At 42.2% G+C, this 14,981-nt stretch overlaps 1 protein-coding gene across 1 annotated transcript in view; it reads right to left on the minus strand.

Annotated features, from left to right (window-relative positions):
- Positions 1–14,981, minus strand: part of LOC139539152 (Krueppel-like factor 12) — a 166,141-nt gene that overhangs the window by 42,392 nt on the left and 108,768 nt on the right. The window contains exon 4 of the mRNA XM_071341975.1: positions 4,795–4,930. Within this exon, the coding sequence (XP_071198076.1) occupies positions 4,795–4,930 (136 nt within the window). The remainder of the gene's footprint in view (positions 1–4,794; positions 4,931–14,981) is intronic.

Raw genomic sequence — 14,981 nt, forward strand, 5'->3', positions numbered from 1 at the left:
CTGTGTTTTATTTATGCCAAAACTGGTGGCATTTTGAAAGCAGGTTTTCAAACACTTGTAGCTCGATTTAGCATGACAATAGACTCTTTATAGCCCGGGTACTGTAGGTGTGAAAGTCAACCTTTCCAGTACTCCTCACCCCGCCCCAAACTCCACCCTTAACACAGTTACCATTCAAAAACAAAAACTGTTTATCTAAAAAAACATGACATTGCGACCAAAGAAAACAGACGAAATGGACATCGTTTTCATCAAGCCAGCTTCCTTCTATGGTGCTACCCGTTCCAGGGTTAGGACCATAACCACGAGAGGACTTGAAAATGAGTCGGAGCTGAGAGGATCACCAAAACTAAAGGTATTTTGGTTTCAGTGCATTTTCTTTAAAAAAAATGATATAGCCTATCAATGTGTAGGCATACCGTGTAATAAAATCGATAATTAAATAAAGGTTGAATAATAAAAAATAAAAAATATTGTGTACTAAATTGTGAACGTGTTTTTGCAGAGCATACAACCATGCCGACAACCACCCGTGGAGATCAGTGGACAAAGGGCTGGACAATGGATGGTTGCCAAGAAATTTAGATTAGTTTTGCTAGATTCTTAAAATGTGTACGCAGCATGTGTGTGTTGGAGTCACTTTTAATTCTTAATTGATCTACCATTACTATCATAGGCCACTGTAATAGATGGGGGCTCAGGGCGGTACCATTCTGCTAATCTGATGAAGGTGCAAATGGATCAGATTCAAACTTTGAAGACGGATATCGAGTCCTTGAAGGAAGACCAGCAGAAAGAGAAACTTTATCTGAGGGCAGAGATACGGGCGACAGCTGATGCATTGGTCCAGAGTCAGGCGGCATTGGTGAAGAGTCAGGTGGAGAATGACGCGTTGAAGAGGGCGAGGAACGAGATCGAGTCACAATCCATGCCAGGCACACCTGTGAGCTTTGGAACTCCACCTCCGACAGGCAGAGTCAACATACCTGGTGGGTTCATCAGGTCGTCGGTTCACCCTGACATTTCCATTCCTCTTCTGACAACAGAACTTGACCAACAGCTCACCAGGCACAGCAAGGGCCGTCCGGACCATTATGCTGTTCTGCTATAGCCTAATAAACAAATGCAGGTGGCTTATATCTTCAAAATGCTTTATTATCCAAATGCAAAAGTGTGTACTGTATATATTTGTCAGCAATTTTTTGCTTTCGTTAATAAAATAATGATAAAAATACTCTTTCAAAATGCTAATGTTTATTTAGTTATGGATTCATAACGAATTACTATGGGATTAAATATCACTGAATTACAGAAATATTGTAACAAAGGTGTCTAATGAAGGTAAACAAATTGTTGCTTACTGGAAAGTACTCTCTCAAACACACATGGTCACGTGGTACAGCGCCATTATGGCTATTAGCAGGGCTATATTTTGGCCATTATAAATATTATTTTGGCCTATATTCAGATTACAATCGCTCACTGTAATTTTTTTTAAAACAAAATAATCTCCAAAATATCGTTATCTATAGCCTACTCGCTGTGGACGACTATTTCAGCACCGTTTCGGCTACTCTGAGACAAGCATGGAGAAACGAAAATGTTCAATTATATTCCATGATATTCTTAAGATAAAGGTGTTAAACTGAATATAAGCAAGTGATGTCTGCTAAATAATCAAGTTGATGGCACAGTCATATTGTCACGTTTCCTGACCTGTTTTCTGTTGTGTTTGTATTATTTAGTTGGTCAGGGCGTGAGTTGGGGTGGGTTGTCTGTGTCATTTTACATTTACGTCATTTAGCAGACGCTCTCATCCAGAGCGACTTACAGTAGAGTGCATACATTTTATTACATACTGAGACAAGGATATCCCTACCGGCCAAGAGCAGACGCTCTTATCCAGAGCGACTTACAGTAGAGTGCATACATTTTATTACATTTTTTACATACTGAGACAAGGATATCCCTACCGGCCAAACCCTCCCTACCGGCCAAACCCTCCCTAACCCGGACGACGCTATGCCAATTGTGCGTCGCCCCACGGATCTCCCGGTTGTGGCCGGCTGCGACATAGCCTGGGCGCGAACCCAGAGACTCTGGTGGCGCAGCTAGCACTGCGATGCAGTGCCCTAGACCACTGCGCCACCCGGGAGATGTGTTTCTATGTGGGGATGTTTGTGTTCGGCCGGGTATGATTCTCAATCAGAGGCAGCTGTAGATCGTTGTCCCTGATTGAGAATCATACTTAGGCAGCCGGGGTTCACGTGTGTGTTTGTGGGTGTTTGTATCTTGTGTATCTCGTGTCAGTGTTCGTGCCTCACGGGACTGTTTGACGGTAGTTTCATTTTGTATTTTGTATCGTATATGGTTTATTTTGTGTTATTAAATTACCATGGAAACCAACCACTCCGCATTTTGGTCTGATCCGTCTCGCCTCTCCTCGTCCGAGGAGGAGGATTGCGACTACCGTAACACATATAACCTCGGCATCTACATAAAGCTGCGAGTGGGCGACCTCATGCAACCGCAAAATGTCGGATAAAGCGTATACTGTACAGTACTGTCTTTCTTCATCAGCATCTTTACACTTTTGTTAATAAAATAATGATTAAATACTCTTTCAAAATGACAATGTTTATTTAGTTATGGATCCATAATGAATTACTATGGGAATAAATATCACTGAATTACAGAAATATTAGAACAAAGTTGTCTAATGAAGGTAAACAAATTGATGCTTACTGGAAAATACTCTCTCAAACACACATGGTCACGTTGTACAGCACCATTATGGCTATTAGCAGGTAGCTGGACAATAGACTTGCCTAGAAGGAAGGTAGGGGGAGAATTCTATTGTCAAATGTATTTCTTAGTTAGGTTGGCTGTATCACAACCGGCCGTGATTGGTTGCAATTTCAGTTTAATCCACCAGAAAAGACTAAACAAATAATACAACAAAATGTATTGTTATTATTATGTATCACATCTGACCATGATTGGGAGTCCCATAGGGTGGTGCACAATTGGCCCAGCATTTCTCTCCCTCTGAAAACAGAAATAAATGTTTTGGCCTTTACAAATATGATTTTGGCCTTTATTCAGATTACAATCGCTCACTTAATTTTTTTATTTTTATTAAATAATTTCCAAAATATCATTATATATTATCAAGTTGATGGCACAGTCATAGTCAGCACCTACATAAAGCTGAGTGACTCACTCATTCATGGCTTTGGATCAAAATAAATAAGTACCAACAATCTTTCTGATAGTCTTTAATAAATACATGTTTTGGTTATCCTGACCTGGACACCATGTACAGTATTATAATAGCCCATTATGAGCTGTTAGCAGGACAATATACCTTTACCAACACCTCTATGTATTTTGATACTTTGTGGATGGGGCCTCCTGAGTGGCGCAGCTGTCTAAGACACTGCAGTGCAAAATGCGTTGCTACAGATGCAGGTTTCATACCTGTGCTGGCTGCCACCGCGAGACACATGAGGTAGCTTTTGGTTTTAATTTTAAGCAATAGCCTACAACTATTTTAGCACCGTTTCACGCTGCTCTGAGAAAAGCATGGGGACTGGTCTTGATAAATCAATGAGTTTTTTATTTTCACTGAATATGCATTTGGGTATCGGTTAGACTATAATTACACAATTAGGGTGTAGAACTGTTATGCTCTGAGTGTAACCTTTATTTAACTAGGCAAGTCAATTAATAACAAATTCTTATTTACAAGGACAGCCTACTCCTTCCTGCCTGTCGGGGAATTGAACCCCAGTCTCCCACGTGCCCGCACAACACAGGGATTCTTTATCTAGATAGCCCAGTACTGTGGCCTACTCCCGACCGTCACATTGTACAGTACCATATTTTCCGTTCAATCCTAATGGAAACCAGAGGGTTTTTTAGTTTTCTTGGAATAGAAACACCATACTATTAATCAAACGAATTAAGCAAAATGTCTTAATCAGTCCCATATACTATGTTCTTACACAAAAAGGGTTTAAATTCTCTAGTACAGCCACTACGGAGGCTATCAAATGCTTCTCAAAGATGCCCTCTGGTGGTCAAACTAGCACTAACTAGCATTAATGGTAACAGTGATTGACACTTAAATAACGTGCCATAGAATTCTGCAGCAACATGCAAGCTGTGCTGCAACTTTTAAAGGACGAACCACTGTACACGTATACATGGACTAGATATGTGGTAGTAGAGTAGGGGCTTGAGGGCACACAATTCATTTTTTGTGAAATCTGCTGTGTTGCTATTGTAATGTTTTTAAAATTGCCTTAATTTTGCTGGACCCCAGGAAGAGTAGCTGCTTCTACCTTTCTATCACTGGATTTGAACATGCAACCTTTGGCACCAGAGGCAGTTACATATGCCCATCCACCATCCCTGACCACACCAGCCTATCAAATTCAAAACCTGCTTGAAGGAACAGCGCTCACTGTTGCCCCTAGTGGCTGGTTTCCACGTCAACTCCCAACGTCCTCAGACATGGATGGACGTTGAATACTGACTTGTATCACGGGTGACCTGGCTGGGTTAAAGTACGAGTGCTGGGTCTTGAAGTTTCTACGTTTAGGGGGGAAGGGAGAGCAGACTGAAACACTGGTTCTGATTATCAGACTACACTAGGATGGATGGGGTAGCCCTGACTCATCTTATTATACACAGATGGACTAGACACATGGGGAGGGTGGTAAAGGCTATACAGAGGGACATAAAATACACAAACACACACACACACAGAACACACACTCTGGTACTTACTTCTGTACGGCCCGTGCTATAGACAGAGCAGTAGATCCGGTCTCGTTAACGCTGTCCAGTGTGACATTGGGCAGGTCGTCATCTTCACTGTCACTCTTGATATGCCGTGGCAACAAGCCGTTGTGGTCAGTGCGGGCTGCCATGGAAACAGACAGAGAACAGTAAGTCCCACATTTTCTATTCTATACTGTAGCATGTGATACTGTCAAGAGGTTACATGAGTTAGACAGACAGATATACTATCTTTATTCGATCACTCTGTTGTAGAAGATCATTTCCCTGCAAAGCAGGAAATGCAAATTGTAGCGTAGAAGTTAAAATGTCCGACTTGATTTATTGTAGTGGCTGAAATTATCGCAAAGATTCGCAAAAAATACTGTATAAAATAAAATAAATACTTATACTGAGCTATATTGTATGCACAAAAAAAGTGGGAAATTATATTATTTTAAACTAACATTCTGTACACTGAGTGGACAAAACATTAGAAACACCTGCTCTTTCCATGACACACTGACCAGGTGAATCCAGGTGAACGCTATGATCCCTTTAATCCACTTCAATCAGTGTAGATGAAGGGGGGGGAGACAGGTTAAAGAAGGATTTTTATGCCTTGAGACAATTGAGACATGTATTGTGTATGTGTGCCATTCAGAGGGAAAGACAAAGGTTTAAGTGCTTTTGAACAGGCATCCCAGTTTGAGTGTGTTAAGAACTGCAACACAGCTGGGTTTTTTCACATTCAACATTTTCCTGTGTGTATCAAGAATGGTCCAACACCCAAAGGATATCCAGCCAACTTGACACAACTGTGGGAAGCTTTGTAGTCAACATGGGCCAGCATCCCTGTGTAAAGCTTTTGACACCTTGTAGAGTCCATACAATGAAGAATTGAGGCTGTCCTTGAGGGCAAAAGGGGATGTTCCTAATGTTTTGTTCACCCTGTTTTCAATATCTTTCAATTCCTCACCTTTCGAGGGTAACAGCACTGAGCCTTTCCCCCCCCAAAAAATTATGAGATTGGAGAATACATTGGGATACAGTGGCCTCTTCAGTTCAAACCATAGGCTTTCAAAGGGGATCAGAGACTGAGCTGGTCATTGCAAAATGTTGATTTTGTGGTCAGTTAACCATTTCTTTGTGGATCTTGATAGAAGATCCACTTGCGGCCAAGTTTCAGCCTCCTGGCAGAGGCAACCAGGTTTTGGATAAAATGTCTTGGTACTAGGTTAATCATCATGCGTTGACCTTAACAACGGCCCCAGGACCAGTGGAAGCAAAATAGCAAAAAAAATAACATCAAAGATCCACCACCATATATTACAGTAGGTATGGCATTCTTTTCTGCTTCATTATTTTGATGCCAAATCCACTACTGGTGTGCGTGGCCCGAAGAGATCTATTTTCATGTCATCTGATGATAGGACCGGTTCCATTCCAAGTGCCAATGCCGTTTAGCACACGCCAGGCATTTACATTTGGTGGATGGCATGACAATATAGCTATTTTGTCACACACACCAATATAGCTCAGTATTTGTATTTTATACAGTCTTCCTTGCTCATCTTTATCAAGGGTGCCAATAATTTCAGACCCCATGTCACGAATACTACCGAAGGTGACTCCCCTTCCCATTCGGGTGGCGCTCGGCGGTCGTCATCGCCGGTCTACTAGCTGCCACCGATCCCTTTTTCCTTTTCGTTTATGTCTGTCTAATTGTTTTCACCTGTTTCTTGTTGGGGTTTTGGGAGGTGTACTATTTAGGTTAGTTTCGCCCGCTAGTGTTTGTGCGGGCTTATTTTGTGTGTTCATGTTACGTCGGGAGTGGATTATTTGATTGGGGGTTTTTCGCTGTCCAGCTTATTTTAAACAGTGGTCTGTGGGTTGTGTTTGCGCCTGTGTTTTGGCGTCACCCCTTTTGTACCTGTTCCTGTTTTCACTGTGGACATTAAAGCGTTTTGTTCCCGTAAAACTTTTGCTCTCTCTGCGCCTGACTCTACACCCATCATTCACCTGACGTTACACCCCACTGTATACTAAGATTTTTTTTTTTATCAACACCTACAAAAATTTATATTATTTATAATTCACATTTGCTGTTGCTGCAGGATTATTTTCCTGCCGTGAGAAACTAGTCAAATTAAGATGGGATATATGTATGATGTTTGTGCTGCCATTAGACACAAACACAGAAGACAAAGACAGAAGTCCCATATTACGTTATACTTTATACTCTACCATATACAGACACAGACAAGCCGATACACTTTACAAGCCAAAGAGTTTTATCTATCAACAACCACTACAACAACAACTTTCGGATGCGACGTTAAACGGGTGTCCTGACTCTCTGAGGTCACTAAAGATCCCATGGCACTTATCGTAAGAGTAGGGATGTTAACCCTGGTGTCCTGGCTAAACTCCCAATCCGTCAAACCATCACGGTCACCTAATAATCCCCAGTTTACAATTGGCTCATTCATCCCCCTCCTCTCCCCTGTAACTATTCCCCAGGTAGTTGCTGTAAATGAGAACGTGTTCTCAGTCAACTTACCTGGTAAAATAACGGATAAATAACAAAAAAACAAAAAAAATACAGGTTGTTTTAATCATGTCGTACTGTATGAATAACAGTCCAACATATCAGACAATGTTTTTTACTTTTCTGTAGAATAATGTGCTCTTACTGCACATGGTTTCCAGTTACTGGGGATTTTGTCAATACTTTTTAAATTTCCCTCTATGTGGCTGTTTTGGTATTATTCAAATGACCTGTCTGACACCAATGTCTGTCTCATTCCTAGTCGTATTGCTTTGACATACTTTCTTTGAATTTCATTCATACTCGTATACGAAACATTCAATTTCATTCACTGAATTTCACTCAAAGAAGAGCTTGATGAAGGCCACTTCACTCATAGAAAACCAAATGTAAGAATTTGAATAATGTAGCTATGTCTTCTCTCCTCTGCATTTAACAGCAATCAAAGCCCCAGCCCTCTTGCCCTCCACCCTTTCTGCAGACCAAAATAGATACTGAAAACACCCAGTACATCCTGTATGGTAGACTGTCTGAACCTCTGAGTGTGCGAGCGTGCATGCGTGCGTGCGTGTGTGTTTGGCACCACAGGGAGTGACAATGCTCGTGCCATGCTACAGGCTGTTAGGCTGACGACTCACACAAAATTATTTCGCTGTTCTGTCGTTCGCTACATTCTTTAGTACGACACTGCCATCATTGAAGTTGTTTGTGGTGACATGGGTCGTTGTACTTAACATCAGTGTTTGGATCGTCTCTAACTAAAGCAAATTATGAATTTTCAAACCATCGCTTTACCCACGTGTGTTCTGGCTCTAGCCCAACCTATTGGTTTCTGGACTAATCAGACGGCCCTGAATGTGTCCGTATTCGGGGAGCGTCGGGGAGGTACTCCAGACTCATTGTGAAGAAGAAACTAACGTCCATGGGCATGGCGTAGCAATTGGCAGGAGCAAGGAGTATGGGTAGCCAGGCAAACATGCTGTCCTGCCCTCAGATCAGTTGTCTGGTATGATTGACAGCTCCTGACAGGAAGTGCCTGCAGGGTCTACACTGAGGATGGGCCCACCCCAGAGACACCCCAACATGTGCAGACACTAACAGGCACTAATACACATATGCACACACACACACCCATTATTAGCCACTATCGCCCCCGCCTTGTAGATAAGAAGTTGGGTGGTGCGGTGTATTTGGGCGTTGTTGTTGTCTCTGAGCAGTGGGTGGGGGATGTTGCGATAGTGATAGCCCGTCAAGTGTGTTTGTGTGTCTACATTCCCACAGTCCGTGTGAGATTTTAGACAATTTGTTCAAAAGCACATCTCTCCTACAGCAGACTAATGTTCAGACATCTTTCTTTTATAAAAAAAAAAATGTTATGAAAGGTTGTGAAATATTATTTTACAATAAATTCTGTAAAACACATTCAGGCATTTGCCTTTCATGTATAGAGGTATGAAATGATATGTTAAGAAAGACAGCTCTGCTCACTGTGTAATCCTGTGGTGGGTAACAGGGACCACAGTATGTACATGATCTTCATTATAGACCACTGTTAGTTGTTTTAGAGCTGGGCAAGAACAAAAGCCTGCACTCCCCGCAATAGGCATGCAGTTGCCCATCCCTGATCATCCACAGCTTCATTTTCCTCGGTAACCAAGCTCAATTCTACATGTGTGCATTCTCTTTTCATTGACCAGGCCAAATGTGACCCTTGACCTGGGAGCAATGCTCTATTGTTGCTAATGTTCCCTCCGCAACCTCTCCAATGGGTGACTCATTGGATATCTGACCAGGGCCTTCAGCCAATCTCTAGCTAAGCATTCTCCTGCTCTCTGAGAGGCAGAGCAATGAAATGAACAAACTCTCACCAATACAACAGAATATCGCTACGAAATGTGTGACAATTCAATATATGGAACACATACAGTGCATGGTATAATACACAATACACACTTGCGTTAGGGTTCAATTCCATTTCAATAGTCACTTAATTCAGAATCATAGCGGAAAATGGTAATTGTAATCGGAATTTCAGATTACTTCATAAATTGACTGAATTGAAATAAAAATTGAATGCATTCTGTACCAATCCTGTTATTTGTATTTGTATTTATTATGGATCCCCATTAGTCTTCCTGGGGTCCAGCCAAATTAAGGCAGTTATAAAAATATTTTTACAATACATTCACAACAGAATTCACAACACGTTAAGTGTGTGCCCTCAGGCCCCGACTCTACTACCACATATCTACAACACAAAATCCATGTCTACGTGTGTGTATAGTGCGTATGTTATCGTGTGTGTGTGTATGCATGTGTCTGTGCTTATGTTTGTTTTGCTCCACAGTCCCCGCTGTTCCATAAGGTGTATTTTTAAAAATCAAATGTTACTCCTTGCATGAGTTACTTGATGTGTTCCATGTAGTTATGGCTCTATTTAGTACTGTGCACCTCCCATCATCTGTTCTGAACTTGGGGTCTGTGAAGAGACCTCTTGTGGCATGTCTTGTGGGGTATGCATGGATGTCCGAGCTGTGCACCAGTAGTTCAAACAGACAAGCTCGGTGCATTCAAGATGTCAATACCTCTCATAAATAAAAGTAGTGTTGAAGTCAATCTCTCCTCCACTTTGAGCCAAAATAGATTGAAATGCATATTATTAATATTAGCTCTCTGTGTACATCCAAGGACCAGCAGTGCTGCCCTGTTCTGAGCCATTTGCAATTTTCCTAAGTCCCTCTTTGTGGCACCTGACCACATGACTGAACAGAAGTCCAGGTGCGACAAAACTAGGGCCTGTAGGACCTGCCTTGTTGATAGTGTTGTTAATAAGGCAGAACAGCGCTTTATTATGGACAGACTTCTCCCCATCGTAGCTACTGTTGTATCAATATGTTTTGACCATGACAGTTTACAATCCAGGGTTACTCCAAGCAGTTTAGTCATCTCAACTTGCTCAATTTCCAGATTATTCATTACAAAATGTAATTGAGGATTAGGGCAGTGGTGTAAAGTACTTGAAAGTACTACTTAAGTATTTTTTGGGGATATCTGTATTTTACTTTACTATTTATATTTTTGACAACTTTTACTTTTACTTCTCTACATTCCTAAGGAAAATAATGTACTTTTTACTCCATACATTTTCCTGACACCCAAAAGTACTCGTTACATTTTGAATGCTAAGCAAGACAGGAAAATTGTCTAATTCACACACTTATCAAGAAAACATCCCTGGTCATTCCTGCTGCCTCTGATCTGGTGGACTCACTAAACACATGCTCTGTGTATAAATTCTGTCTAAGTGTTGGAGCGTGCCCCTGGCTATCCGTAAATAAAATAAAAACAAGAAAATGGTGCCATCTGGTTTGCTTAATATAAGGAATTTGAAATGATTTATACTTTTACTTTTGGTACTTAAGAATATTAAGAATATTTTAGCAATTAAATGACTTTTGATACTTAAGTATATTTAAAACCAAATACTTTTACACAAGTAGAATTTCACTTTTACTTGAGTCATTTTATATTAAGTTATCTTAAATTTTACTCAAGTATGACAATTGGCTACTACACCACTGGTTTAGGATTATAGTGAATGATTTGTCCCAAATACAATGCTTTTAGTTTTTTAAATATTTAAGACTAACTTATTCCTTGCCAACAATTCTGAAACTAACTGTAGCTCTTTGTTAAGTGTTGCAGTCATTTCAGTCGCTGTAGTAGCTGACATGTATAGTGTTGAGTCATCCGCATACATAGACACACTGACTTTACTCAAAGCCGCTTTACTCAAAGCCAGTGGCATGTTGTTAGTAAAGATTGAAAAAAGTAAGGGGCCTAGACAGCTGCCCTGGGAAATTAATGAATCTACCTGGATTATGTTGGAGAGGCTTCCATTAAAGAACACCCTCTGTGTCACGCCCTGATCTATTTCACCTGTTCCTGTGATTGTCTCCATCCAGGTGTCACTTATTTTCCCCAGTGTATTTATCCCTGTGTTTCCTGTCTCTCTGTGCCAGTTCGTCTTGTATGTTTAGTCATGTCAACCAGCTTGTTTTTCCCGTACTCCTTTTGCTATTCTCCTTTTTCTAGTCCTCCCGGTTTTGACCCTTGCCTCTTTCTGGACTCAGTACCCGCCTGCCATGACCACGAGCCTATCTGCCACTCTGTACCTCCTGGACTCTGATCTGGTTTTGACATTTTTGCCTGTCCACGACCATTCTCTTGCCTACCCCCTTTGGATTATTAAACATTGTAAGACTCCAACCATCTGCCTCCTGTGTCTGCATCTGGGTCTCGCCTTGTGCCTTGATACTCTGTGTTCTGTTAGACGGGTAACTATTTATTCACAATATAGCAGGGGATGTAAAGCCATAACAATTACGTTTTTCCAGCAGCAGACTATGATTGATAATGTCAAAAGCTGCACTGAAGTCTAACAAAACAACTCCCACAATCTTTTTGTCATCAATTTCTCTCAGCCAATCATCAGTCATTTGTGTAAGTGCTGTGCTTGTTGAATGTCCTTCCCTATAAGTGCACTGAAAGTCTGTTGTCAATTTGTTTAGTGTAAAATAACATTGTATTTGGTCAAACACTATTTTTTACGAAAGTTTACCAAGGGTTCGTAACATGCTGATTGATTGGCTATTTGAGCCAGTAAAGGAGGCTTTACTATTCTTAGGTAGCAGAATGACTTTTGGTTCCCTCCAGGCCTGAGGGCACACACTCTCTATATGGCAAATAGGAGTGGCAATATCGTCTGCTATTATCCTCAGTATTTTTCCTTCCAAGTTGTCAGACCCCGGTGGCTTGCCATTGTTGATAGAGAACAATACTTTTTTCACCTCTTGGTACACAGTGCATTCAATGTGTAACAGTTAGAGAGGTGTTTACTATATTTCATAGATGCAATAATATACAACAAAGCATGTCCTATACACACTCTCTAGTATGCTGTCTATCTTGAAGCTACTCTCTCTTCCCCATCTACCAGGTCAGCTGCTGTCTCAGAGCAGTGCAGACAGTGACCATAACGGTCTCGAATAATATGGGTCTGGAGGCAGGAGACAGACATGGTGTTATTGTCGGACCTGGGTTCAATTAGTATTCAAACCCTTTCAAAACTGGGATGGATTGAGCTTGTTTGGGTCAATTAAACCAAAGGCATACAGTAATCTCCAAAAGTGCCAAACTCCACCCATCTGGTGCTCCAGACAGACAAGCAAACACTCAAAGTATGTCGAAAGATTTCAATCACTATTTGAACCCAGGTCTGAGTATTACAGCGGGAAGAAAACACAGCCAATACTAAAACTACAACTCTGTCTCTGGCTTTCCTGTATAGGGTTTTCTTTCCCACCAAGACTGAGCACCTATATTCTCAGCAAAACCCCTAATTATACAGGCTGATTAGTAGAGACGTTAGTTGGAAAACGTGTATTTGGAGCGAGGGAAGGGGACACAAAAGAGGAGTACATGGTGGAGAGGTGAGAAGAGCCTTGGCGCGTTTCTTTCTTTCTCTCTCTTTCTTGCCTGTTGTTTCCAGTCAAGCCTAGTTTCCATGGAAACCTGCTCCCGGAGACAGATATGAGAGAGGAAGGGCACATGCCCCTCTCTCTGAAAGAGGATGGCCAACCTGAGTGTGTGTATGGGGGGTGGGTGGGCGGTAGGGCCGTGTCCGTGTGAGAGAGAGAGAGTGAAAAGAGAGAGTGGGAGAGGGAGAGAAGAGAGCTGTTCTTTCATAATTCTATTGATCCTACACTTCATTACAGTCCAGTACAGATGATGCATACAGCAAAAGCAAATCCCAAGGAGACATTATGAGACCAATATAGTGACTGCATCACAGTATGATTGCCAGTTATCAATATATCAGGGACAAATGGCACATCCTACAAAGAAGCACAGTGTGGAGCTGTGGTCCAGTGTTAACACTCCTGGCTCCATGCACGTATGTGACACGCCGCAGGAGACTGGGATTCAATCCCGAGCGTTCCCTTCTCTCTGTCTCTCCTGCTCATCTATCTCCCACTGTTTCAAATCTGTCTGTCAGCACAATATGAAAGGAGAGTGACTCGCCATAGAAGAAGAACAATAATGTGTCATATGAGGGGACAGGTCATGTAATCGTACAAGAAGCATGTTAGTGTGCATTCCACTACAGTGAAAGGACGGTACAGTACTTTGGCTCGCTCTGCAGTGCTTCTCCAACCAGAGAAACCATTTGTTTGGATATCATTGCAGTACTGCCAAACCCAATGACTCTACAGTTCATTGCCATGTTCTTTCTGTAACGTCTTACGCTATATCACCCATTAAACACATGTATGTACACACACGCACACACACAGTAACTGTACAGTACAGTACAATGCAATGCTCTGAGTGCCTCATGTTCTGGCTGTATCACCACAGTGACTGTGTCTGCCCCACCCCAGGGCTGACCCCGATTCCCCTGCTCTCCACTCACACACTGGGTGGAGCTGGTGGTGTTGCTGTGTATGTGTGTGTTTGTGTGTGTGTCTGTCTGTGCGCTCAATGTACACTGCCACCCATCTTCAATATTGGTCTCCACCCTATTACGCAAGCCTTGTTTTTCCTCTCTTTTGTCCTCTCTCCTCTCCCAGAATGCAGACACCCAGCGTTTAAAGCGCCCGTCTCAATGGACCCTCCCGCCTACCCAATGAGTGGGTGTGTCAATCTGCCAGGGAGTGACGGACAGCAGCCTCAGATAAACAATGTTCTTTTACAACAAACTGCTCCCCAGTGTACAGCCTCCAGTCGACTTGACAGAAACACCCAAAGTCACTAGTGGTTTACGCACGCTGACTAGAAAACCACACCCTGTAGCGAGCCTGCCTGCTCCAAAACAGAAGGATCAGTCAGAGTGCACACACACATACAAGCATGCATGCAAACATGCACATACAGAGCAAATGCACAAGCACAAATATTATGATTTATTATTTGTATTATTACAGGCACACACACACTCGTCTGTCTGTCTGTCTGTCTGTCTGTCTGTCTGTCTGTCTGTCTGTCTGTCTGTCTGTCTGTCTGTCTGTCTGTCTGTCTGTCTGTCTGTCTGTCTGTCTGTCTGTCTGTCTGTCTGTCTGTCTGTCTGTCTGTCTGTCTGTCTGTCTGTCTGTCTGTCTGTCTCTCTCTCTCTCTCTCTCTCTCTCTCTCTCTCTGTCTCTCTCTCTCTATCTCTCAAATCTAAGCATAACCCAGACCCAGATGCATGCTTTAGATTAGGGGAGAGAAATATGGCAGCCTGCCTGGTCCTCGTTACCTTAACTGGAGGCAATAGGACGGCCGAGGAGAAAAATCCTCACACTTACAGACGGAAAGCTTTTCATCCTCTAAATCTCATCTCCTCTCAAAAGGACTGCGTTATCTCCTGGGGACCATCTTTAGCATAGAGCACACACAGGCCTGTCATTACACCGGACGGTGTTGTCTTTCTCTTTCTTCCTGTCTCTTTTTATGTCTGACCTGAAGTGTTCTCACACTGTATTGTAGACATTGTCTGTTGAGACAGAAGGGAGGAGAAGGCAGGACTATGTAGGGGTGGCTAACTTTATCCCAAGTAACTCCAACGATGGCATTGGGATGATAAGGCAGGAAGATGTTAGTATGA

The sequence above is a fragment of the Salvelinus alpinus genome, chromosome 14 (genome assembly GCF_045679555.1).
Source record: "Salvelinus alpinus chromosome 14, SLU_Salpinus.1, whole genome shotgun sequence".
In the NCBI taxonomy this organism is placed as follows: domain Eukaryota; kingdom Metazoa; phylum Chordata; class Actinopteri; order Salmoniformes; family Salmonidae; genus Salvelinus; species Salvelinus alpinus.